Consider the following 12296-nt stretch of genomic DNA (forward strand, 5'->3'; position numbering starts at 1 on the left):
GTGTTTAGTATGGTTGTAACGATTTACTAGGTGTACCTAATCACCTTGTTTTAATCTTGACTAGTTCATTTTCTTTCAAGAAGCCTGAGACAAAACAACAAAAAATTATAGATGTCATTGAAGCTCCTGCAAATCAGAAATATCCAATTATCAAATTTGTTTTGTTGAGGACACACAACGCGATTTGTACATTACACTATCTAACCCCCCGATATTTCCCAATCTTAAAACATTTTATTGAAAGGAGCCATAATAATTGACACCCTTATTGATTCTATTCCCCAAATTCATTTGGGCAGGAACACTCAAAACACAACTTTAACAACATAACTTTAGTCTTATTAAAACATAAAAATATTTATCGCTTCTGAATTTAGAAGAGAGAAAACTTGTCTATTTTAAAACTCCGCACATACGGACAGGTTAAAACATCTAGCTATTCTGAACATAGAATAGTGAAAGAAGTACTTGTATAATTATAAGTAATGAGTTTGATATGTAAAACATTTAACTATTTTGAAAGCAGAATTGATGAGGAATACATGCGTAAATCTAAACATATTAACATGCAAAATATTTTACTATTATGATATTATAATAAGGGTAAAACACTTGCCTTTGGTCCTTAAATATTATGCGCACTCGCATTTAACACAACAATCTCATTCTGACATCTCATGACATCATCATATTTTATTCCCCCAAGTCTCTTTATCTGCCGCTCATGTCGTTGCTACAAACCCAGCATGCATTACCATTCAAATATTTTCTTTTGACTTCAACGTTTGGTCATGATAGTCTAGAACGATCTGCATCTTATAAGATACATCTTTAACCATCTACACGATAATTACTCGACAAACTCCTTTTCTAACATTCTATCTTCTATCCATACGATAGTCCACACATAATTAAAATATTTAAGCACAAGAATCTCAAATCATGTAGGCACATAATTCAAATAACACATAAACACATAATTCAAGCAACATGTAATTCAATTTTTCAATCGATTCAGTTTGGTATGTTTAAAACTGAAATCAAGCCAAAATACAACTTTTGGTAAATAGGCCACATTGAGATGTTTACAAAATAAGCGACCATTCGACACAAAAGGATTTAGGTCTCGAAAGTATTTTTAATGGAAGCCGAATATTTTTTAGATTCTAGATGCGTTTGTTTTGTACTAAACAGACAAACAGTCTATTTATTATGAATAACATAAGAATAATTCAAATAATAATAATATTAATTGATTATTTAATACCTTTATATATTTTTAAAAACTCAAAATATTTTTCAAAATATTATTTGATTTAATCATAAATAATTCATTTACCTATTTATTAATAAAACCAATTATTTAAAAATTCAATCAACCCATTTAGATTAATAAATAATTAACTAGAATAAATTAGAAATAATTTAATCAAATTAATAAAGCAAACAATTTTTGGAATTTAAAACCAATTCAGTTTAATTATTAAAAAAATTAATTGAATAAAATATTAGATTTAAAAAAGAATTTCAAGAATTTTTAATAAATCATAAACCATAACCAGTTTTTAGGAAAAAGTGTTTGTTTCTTATGAATCGAAACGTTGTCAACTCCGAGTCACCGAGAACACAAGACCCGCAGGTAAAACAACAGATTCTCACGAAGGTCGATAGTCCGGCGAGGCCCCAATTGGGACGAAAATAACTCGAATTCTATGATTTTTCAGTTGGGTTTCGTTCTAAACTGAAAAAAGTCGTATTAATTCATAACATCACTAAACGATCAACCGATCGTAATTTTCGATAAAAAAATTGAACATCACATTCGATTTTCGGCCAAACTCGACGCGACGGAAAATCTGAACCAACATTGACGAAAATGAAGGTGAATATGCAAGCACACGACATCTGGAAGGCAGTGGAGCTTGCAGATCCAAAGGTTGCAGCTGAGGAAAAGAAAGATAGGTTGGCTTTGGCAGCCATCTATCAATCCATTCCGGAGGACATCTTATTGTCAGTGGCTGTTAAGAATACGACAAAAGAAACATGGGATGCCATCAAAATGATGTTCCTAGGTTCCGATCGCGTAAGACAGACCAAGGTGCAGACCTTCAAGTCAGAGTTTGAGGTGCTTAGCATGAAGGAGACAAAAACTATCGGTGAGTTCTGTATGATGTTAAACGACCTGGTAACCAATATACGAGCGTTGGGTGAAATTGTTGAAAAAGGTTTTGTGGTGAAGAAGCTGTTAAGGGCTGTACCTTCTAGGTTTCTGCAAATAACCTCTGCAATGGAGCAATTTGGAAAGTTGAATGAGATGTCAATAGAGGAGGCCGTGGGATCATTAAAGGCGCATGAGGAAAAAACTCGTGGCCAAACACAGAAGCTTGGAAATCAATTACTCTTGACTGAGGATGAGTGGGCAAAGCGAGAAACAAATGGAGGGCAACTATTGTTAACCAAGGAGGAATGGTTAAAGAGAACAAGTACAGGAGGAACTGATAGTTCACAAAACCAGAAATTTCGAGGAGGGTCTAAGGGATTACATGGTGTGAGAGAAACAAGTAAGGTAAAATGTTTTAATTGTCACAACTATGGACATTTTGCTACAACTTGTCGTAAACCACAACGAGGTAGGGAGACAAATCAAGAGGTGAACTTATCACAAATCCATGATAATGAACCTGCTTTGCTTATGGTGAAACAAGAAAAAGTGGAAGAACGAACACTCTTGTTGAATGAGAAAGATGTTCGACCAAAGTTAAGCAAAGATTTTGATATGCAAACTGAATCCAACTTGTTGTATTTGGATAACGGAGCTAGTAACCATATGACGGGGTTACGATCGAAATTCAAGGAATTGGATGAAAGTATCACAGGTCAAGTGAAATTTGGGGATGGTTCGTTGGTACATATGAAAAGGAAAGGCTGCTCATGAAGGTTAGAAGATCTGCAAATCGGCTTTACAAGATCATAATGGAATCAAGCAAAGGTAGTTGCATGCTGTCAAAATTGAAAGATCCAGAGTGGTTATGGCACTTACGTCTTGGCCATGTAAATTTTCAGGCAATTAAACTAATGTCTAAAAATAACATGGCATATGGGATACCTAAATTGTTGAATCCAAAGGAGATGTGTACCGGCTGTTTGATGTCGAAGCAGGCAAGAGGATTGTTTCCGAGCAAGGAAAACTTTTTATGAAAAGAAACCATTGGAATTGATCCATGGAGATCTTTGTGAACCAATTACTCCAGCCACATTGGGAGGTAACAAATATTTTTTACTTCTTGTTGATGATTTTAGTAAAATGATGTGGACCTATATGCTAAGAAGCAAATTCAAAAAATTTAGAGTGATGATTGAGAAAGAAAAGGAAAACAAGTTCAAGAAACTAAGAACAGATAGAGGAGCGGAGTTTTGCTCTAACCAATTCAAATAATTTTGTGAGGACATGTGCATTATACGATATTTTACTGCACCCTACACACCCCAACAAAACGGGGTTGTAGCGCGCAGAAATCGTACCGTTGTAGCTATGGCACACAGTTTTTTGAAGGAGATGAGACTGCCTTTAACATTGTGGGAGGAAGCTGTAAGGCACACGATATATGTGCTGAACAGATTACCTACAAGAGCTCTGACAAGGAAAACTCTCCGCGAAGCATGGACAGGAGAGAAGCCTGATGTGTCATACATTCGAGTTTTTGGGTGTGTCGCTCATATGAAAGTACAAAGTGGGCATACAACGAAATTAGAGGACCGAAGTAAAATGGTTATTTACCTTGGTAGAGAACCCGGGACTAAGGCTTCACGGTTGTATGATCCAATTAGTGGAAAAATACTAGTGAGACGTGATGTTGTGTTCGAAGAAAATAGAGTTTGGCAGTGGGAAAATAAAGGAAAAAAAGGTGAACAACTGGGTGGAACCTTTTCGGTGGCTGTTGAAAATGTAACAGGGGTTACCGAAGAATTCAGTGAAGGTTCAAGCTTCTCTGGTAATGGAACAGTAGGGAATGGTGCCAACATCTCTAGTAACGAAACGGAGGGGAACAGTGAAAGAGTTGCAACAATGAGTAACAGTCTATCAAGTATCAGTCCATTAAGCTCAAATACTGATGAAATCAGTACATCATCAGGTGACAGCAATCAACCCATTAAATTTCATTTACTTGATGAGATTTATAATGAAACACAGGAAATTGAACTCGAAGATGATCTATTGTTGTTAGGAATTGAAGAACCTACAGATTACAAACAAGCAGAGAAAGATAAAGAATGGGAGTTGGCAATGAAGTACGAGATTGATGCTATTGAAAAAATAAGACGTGGGGGCTAGTGGAATTTCCACCAGGATAAAAGCTAATTGGTTTGAAGTGGGTGTATAAAGTTAAGCGGAACACAAAGGGTGAAATCGTGAAGTACAAAGCGAGGGTGGTCGCAAAGGGGTATGCTCAACGGCAGAGAGTAGATTTTGACGAAGTTTTCGCACCAGTAAATAGGCCGGAAACAGTAAGGCTTCTACTAGCTTTAGCATCAAAGAATGTTTGGGTAGTAGATCATTTAGATGTCAAGTCTGCTTTCCTCAATGGCGAATTGGAGGAGACGGTGTATGTGACACAACCAGAAGGGTTCATTAAAGAACGAAAAGAGCAGATGGTGTATAGACTGGTGAAAGCTCTGTATGGCTTAAGACAAGCACCGAGAGCATGGTACTCAAAACTCAGCAAGGTTCTCGAGAGAATGGGTTTTGTTAAATGCCCATAAGAGCACGCTGTTTATACAAAACGTGAAGGAGGGGAGCTGCTACTTATTGGTGTATATGTAGATGATATCATGGTCATGGGAACTAGCATCAAGAATGTAAATAAGTTTAAACAGCAGATTGGTGAGATATTTGATATGAGTGATCTTGGAAGGCTGTCTCATTACTTGGGCATCGAAGTAATTCAAGAGGAGGGATTCACAAAGCTAAAGCAAACATCATATGCTCAGAGATTGCTCGGGAAATTTGGACTGAAAGACTGCAATTCTGCTAAATTTCCTATGGAACCAAAGGTGTAGATTGATAACGATGAGAAGGGAAAGCCAGTTAATTCTACGGAATTGAAAATCATGGTAGGAGGTTTGAGGTATCTGGTTCATACTCGCCCCGATATAGCTTTTTCAGTAGGTGTTGTAAATTGCTTTATAGAGAGGCCGACTATTCTTGATCTCAATGCAGCTAAATGCATCCTAAGATATATCACAGGTACACTGGAGTATGGTCTGATTTATGCAAAGGGGACAGGTAACTACTTATTTTCTGGATACATAGACAGTGACATGGGTAACAATGTGGTGGATCGAAGGAGTACAGGTGGGATGGCTTTCTATTTAAATGAAAGTCTAATTACATGGGTATCCCAGAAGCAAAGATGGGTTGCTTTGTCCTCCTGTGAAGCCGAATTCATGGCTGCTACTGCAGCAGCATGCCAAGGAGTGTGGTTATGAAATCTATTAACACAAATAACTGACATGAAGCCTGGAGCCGTGGTGATCTACATTGATAACCAATCAGTAATAGACTTAGTGTATTTCACGGACGTAGTAAACACATTGATATACAGTATCATTTTATTCGGGAATGCGTAAAGCGTGGTGAAATTATTGTGAAGCATGTTCGAAGTGAGGAGCAATGAGCAGATGTGCTAACTAATCCTATGACAACGATTAATTTCGAAAGGATGCGTGAATTACTTGGAATCAGAAACTTGCAGAAAGGAGTTTAGATTACGGGGAGATTTGTTGGAAATAATCTAAACTCTATATGGTTTATTTGTTTATTTGCATTGGTGTCTGGCAAACGTATTTTTCTGTGTTTTAAATAAGTCACAGTTTATTTAGCTATTTTGTAGTAGCAGTTGAGTAAGTGTAGGTGGTGGAGTACTGATAGGAGTTGTTCCTGTTTTATAGGAGTAGTAGTTCTTTTTTCATTATATGTATGCATTGAGTCTGTAGTAATAACTTAACTTTTATTATTATCAAAGTTCAGCAACAAGTTTATCTCTGCAAATACTCGTGTGTATTGTTCAGATATCTGGGAATAGTGTCTGCATAGTGTGTGTGTTTATACTGTTAAACTACATCTTCTTCCTACTTTTTCTAAATTATAGTTTACCTTATCCTAGTGCCTTAGTATTGCTTGTTCCACTATTTTGATAATTATTTTCATCTATCTTTTTGATGTATTATTCAATCACGAAGCTAATTATAGTGATCGCGTAGATTAAATGGATTTTGGGGTATTAATTTCTTCTACTATTAGATGATTGCTCTAAAAGTTGAAACTTTTGGAGAAGTGATTTAACAATCCTTTTAAATAAGGGCACTTGTTCACGTAAAGAAAGTGATAGAAGTTTAAATGCTATACAACTTAAGAAGAGGAAAATAAATATATTTTGTATAACAATTTTTTAATAAATTCATTTAATTAAAGATTTTATCAAAGCATTTAGATTAATAAATATATAATTAAAACAAATTATAAATAATTTAATCAAATTATAATTTGAAATTAATAAAGCAAACAATTTCTGGAATTTAAAAACTATTCAGTTTAATTATTAAAAAATTAAACTATTAAATAAAATATTAGATTTGAAAACAAATTTTTTGAATTTTTAATAAATCAGAAATCAAAAACAATTTTTAGGAAAAAGTCTTTGGTTCTTGTGGATCAAAAGAAGGTCGACTCTAGGTTAGAAAATCGGAACAACTCTTGGTCAGTAAGAACATAAGACACTCTTGTAAAACTACAGTTTTTGGCGAGGCTCCCATTGTGATGAAAATAACTCAAGAACAATAGAAACTGATTTTAGGGGATTTTCTTATTTTTAAAACAATTTTCTTCCTATTTTCTGAAAATATATATGAATTTTAATTAATTAAAAACTATTTATATTTACATAATAATAGTCCTAAAAATATTTGGGGTCTAACTATACCACTTAATAAAAATATTTAGCCCAAAATTAACTAGGGGGAATAATTAATTCTCAAATAATTATAAAAATTATGTCAAAGTTCCCTAAAAATTATGAATTTTCAAAATATGCAATAATATAAATTTGGAATTCCCATGATTTTATAAACATAAAACTACAAATTTTGTGGGATTTGACGTGTCCGTTCGGTTCTGGTGTGATAACTTTTAAGAACTCAAAATATTTTATGAATATAAAATAAACTCCGATTTTTTTTATAAAATATGCTAATGCACTTAAAATGATGCAGATCCATGTTAACATAATTAATTTCCGATAGCAATTAAGCGCATTTTGACACGTAACAAATATCTGAAAAATAACAATATTTGAAAATGTTAACATGTATCTAAATAATTGAAATAGTGACTAATCTCGGCACACATTATACATACCATTTTTTAAATTATGAAAAACAGTTATTTTAGAATTTATATAATTGAATGACTCTTTGAGAAAAAAGAGAATTACACGAATTTTTTTTAGTAAGGTAAAAAGATAAAGATATATTCTGTGCTTTACATTTAAGTTTGTCTTGTAGAATAATTATCAACCAAATCTTTATATAAACAAAATAATTTTAAAATATTAACATGTATTTATTCTTCATAAATTTTATAATTTTTTCATGAAAAAGAAAACTATAAATGCATATTATCATTCCAATCAATTTCAGAATATTTCTTGCAATGCATAGCGGTTTGGGAGAAAACCCTACAAAAAAGCCCTAAAAATTTTGGTAGCATGTGGTAAATGTTTCACCACTGTTTAATATTGAAAACCTGTATTTTTCATGCATATAAATCAAGTTGTTCAAGTCTATTATCTTAAGAATTTTTTATATGAAATAAATTGAATTATCAGTCTCATGTTGAAAGTACATAGTTACTCGTAATAAATCAACCCATATATATAAAATGAGATATGATAAGTAATATTTATAACCAGAATAACATATAGAAAATTTTGATTAATATTATAAATTAGTATAATACTGCACAATACTAGGACTCTTTTTCCTACCATGAATTCTAATTTAAAGATACACACTAACCTTTAACAAAGATAAGGAAGATGTCCACAACATATTCTCCACATAATCAAAGTTTTTACTTAATAAATATATTTTAAAATCATAATCTAGACCTGTGAGGAGCAACTAGAGTCTATATATAGTCTAGAACTTTGTCAGAGTCAATATATGAGAGTAAACTCTTCTGAGTAGAAAAAAATATTTAATGTAAACTAAAAAAAATCAGATAAAGTAGAAGGAAAGACATCTGAGGGAGCTATCAATAGAAGTTGGAAATAGTCGGGTATTTCAAGTAATTTATTGAACTTATTGTTTAATAGAAAAAAGTTATAATAAATATTGTTAGTTTACACTCTCTGTTTTTCATTATCTTATTTTCCAAACTTATTATAAATTCTGATTTATTTAGTTTACATAGAGTAGCTATCGATGTTTGTTCCATCCTTCATACACTTTCTAATTCTAATTTATATAATACAAACACGTTAAGACATCTTTGTTTTGTGTTAAATACAATTCCAAGAATTAAGAAGAAAAAACAAACATGAACATTAATTCTTATATTCATCCTTTCCTGTACAAGTAATTTTTCTAATTCTGCACAAATATCACAATAATATAATAGTCATGATAAAAATATTTATTTTACCTATTACTGGGCCACCTACCCTAAGTCACCCACAAAAGTGATAATCTATAAAGATATTTTATTCAAAATAATAAATAATAAAGATGCTCTCGATATTAAATTTTGAAAATAAGATGGTTGTGTCCGAACTTGGAATGATGGAATAAATTGTGGACTTAGGAGCTCCCATGAAAACTAATAAAATTTTAAGATAGTTGTCCATTATTTGAGTGTGTGCGTGTATAGATATATCCGATACAATTGTAGATTATTTGTGTGTGCATATTCATACGAACACACCCACATACATATATCTATATAAATATTAAATTTTATTTTTTACTATTATTTGTGTATTTGTGCATCTTGATCTTGACTACTTAATTTTTGTACATGTTTGTATTTGGTGTTTAGATTGGTTGTAATGATTTACTAAGTGTACTTGATCACCTTATTTTAACCTTGACCAATTCATTTTCGTTCAAAAGGCATGCGACAAAACAACAAAAATACTACATTTGTCATTAAAGCTCTTGCAAATCAGAAATATCCAATTATTAAATTTATTGAGGACACACAACTAGATTTGTACATTACACTATCTAACCTCCCGATATGTCCCAATAAATTTGTAGATGAATTTTCTTTGTATAAATTGAATTTTTCCAAAAAGTTTGAGTGTAAGTTGGTTCAAATTGGATGAAGTGATATAGTGAAGACCAATGAACCTACATGTTACAGCCTTACAATGAGTTTTTAAGTTTATTAACGGTTAATAATGAAACCATTTTTTCATTACGGATCGGAAACGTCCAACATGATGTATAAAATATATGCTTTAGCCAACATATTCAACTTTTGATCGGAAATTATGCGACTGTCTATATGGAAGGATTCTAGAGTCGTGATACTTTGAGGAAGTCAACAAGTACTATACAAATCAATATTTCAGTTGTTGGTTATTTTTGTGTATATTGTAGATTTTCATCCAGTAAATGGTACAAATTCCTAAATATTCGAATTTTATTAGAATTATATGTGTTCATACATCTTGACCTTGACGGTCTATTTTTGCGGTTTTCATATGACACACGATAAAATATGAGTTGGTAAATTTTCATTGGCTTCTACTTATTAATTTCAATGAACCCCCTGCATATACAAAAAAAAACTCCACATATACATTACACATACCCTATTTATGCCCTTGTTCAAATTATATGTTCAATTTTTTAGTGATGATTGAGTAATTGTTGAATTTATGAGAATTTGATTATATGATATGGATTGGGGTGTAATACATAGATCAGAAATAATGAAAAGGTGTACATATTTGCTTAAGACTACTCTATGATAGACACATGAAAAAAGGTACACATAAAAACCCCAACCAAAATCAATTTTTTAATGTTCAGGAACGAGGAACAAATTGAAAATCACAATCGTGATTTAAACTATATGACATGGATTGGGTTAATAAATGATGATTTATTTAATTTTTAATAAGGTCATATAACAAGACATTGGTGCATTGATTTTATGATAATAGTTAAAATATAGAACAAAAGATCTATAGTTTGAGATGCTATATTATGGTAATTTTTTAGCTAACTAACTCTGGACAAGTTAACGACCAAAACACAACTGATGCACATAACAAATATACAATCGTAGCTTATGTATGAAGATCATTACTAACATCACAATTGTAAGAATTAGGACGTGGAGAGGAATTTAGGAGAACAAGAAATTAACAACTAGTAAGTGTATCACATATTTTAATAAGTAAGACAAATTGATAACAATTGAAGTCATGATGGAAGATGAGATTGTTGCAGATACCAAACCGGGTTCACTTCAATTTTTCTTGGATTTCTCTGGGGTTGTGTTCAATATGTTTGGTTGGTTTCCTTTTCCGTCTGGGTTTTATTGGGACTTGACTACTGGTTTGTCTTATGTAATGTGTTCCTTATTATTGAATTAAAAAATTTAGACACCAGAATTGCGTTGGCCGGTTTTTCGTGTAAAAAGGATGATAATTTTGGGTATAAGTTGTCTTCGTAAAAGATATCAATAAAAAGTGGCAATAATTATAGTAAGTAGCTAGTCATACAATTGATGAATTGAAATATATCTTACCGTTTCCGTTGAGTAAATTTCAAATTTATAATTTTGGAACAATATAGTAAGATAAGTCATTTGACAACTATACTGCACAATTGTTATTTTTAAATGAACAAGGTTCCTTTGTTCGCCACGAATTACTGTGAAAAGAATTTGATTTACTGCTTGCCTGCACCAAAAATTACTAAGTGAACATACTAGTGAAGCATTGGACCATAGATTGGACCCGGAAGGATACTGATGGGGAGATTTTAATCCAATCCAAGAAATAGGTTTCTAGGTGTCTTGGATTGAGAAGGATCTATGGATGCCTTTGGTATTTGCAATTGGCAGAGGAAGCCTTTGAACATTTTTAACCAAAATAATGTAATGGAATGTACAAAGAGATCCATAGCCATCAGACGTATAATATGCGGGCAATTATTGTGCACAACTAATATTTCGAATAATGTAGATTTTATGGAAAATTTAAGGCTCTAAGTGAATAAAATCATTGGCCAATGTACAATTTCAAATTGTATGATCAAATCTATGTTAGCTAAGTTTTTAGTATTTTTATGTATCATTGTGTACGATCAAATATATCTATTTAAAGGTAAGTACGATATGAATAAAATGAGGATCTAAGGTGTCTTCTCGAAACTATCACGCATACTATTTTATATATTATGCATTAAGCAACACACACTATTTTATGCATCATGCACTAATGCTGGATATGGAAACTGCCTTCGGCGCTATTTGTAAATTTTTGACTTTTAGGATATGGGTTGGGCTATAAGTCATTTAGTTTTTGATCTTAGTGATTTTTTTTTTGTTTGGACGAATGGTTTCTGATTTTTCAAATGCAAAGCTTTCAATAAACATATCTACATTTCAAGTATACCAGGTGCATGACAATTATACAATATTAAGTTATTGTTAAATATGATGGTTATTTTAGAATTTAAATAATACATGACTCTTTAAGAAAAAAAGAGAATTACACGAAAACTATTTTAGTAAATTAACAAGATATAGAAATATTCCCTGATTTACATTTAAGCTTATAATTGTAGAATAATTATTAGCCAGATCTTTATGTAAAAAAGAGTAAATTGAAAATATTAATATGTATTTATTCTTCATAAATCTTATGATTTTTCTATCAAAAAAAGAAAAAGATAAACCGTGCATATTCTCATTCTAATCAATTTCAGAATATTTCTTAAAATGTCGGGTTCACTACATAAGATATTTACCCAAGGAAGAGCCACAAGATTTAACATAGCGGTTGAGAGCAAAACCACACCAAAAAACCCTAAAAAATTTGAATAGATGCGGCCTCTCCGAAAGGTTGCGACTGGCGGGTCAAATACACCCTATATATTCACACCAAGTCTCTGCTGTAGATGAGCGCTCTTGTCTATGTTTGGTTCTTACTACTACAAACTCTTCACATTTCCTCTTCAAATTACCCTCTAAACATTTTGTTTCTATTTCCTGTCAAGTT

The 12296-nt window shown here is 32.1% G+C and overlaps 1 protein-coding gene across 1 annotated transcript; it reads left to right on the forward strand.

Annotated features, from left to right (window-relative positions):
• Positions 1–1876: 1876 nt before the first annotated feature.
• Positions 1877–3198, forward strand: LOC141696346 (uncharacterized). The gene is made up of 2 exons (XM_074500500.1): positions 1877–2905; positions 3064–3198. The coding sequence occupies exons 1-2, from the start codon at positions 1877–1879 to the stop codon at positions 3196–3198; spliced, it is 1164 nt and encodes a 387-aa protein (XP_074356601.1).
• The last annotated feature ends 9098 nt before the right edge of the window (positions 3199–12296 follow it).

The sequence above is a fragment of the Apium graveolens genome, chromosome 11, assembly GCF_009905375.1.
Source record: "Apium graveolens cultivar Ventura chromosome 11, ASM990537v1, whole genome shotgun sequence".
Taxonomy (NCBI): Eukaryota; Viridiplantae; Streptophyta; class Magnoliopsida; order Apiales; family Apiaceae; genus Apium; species Apium graveolens.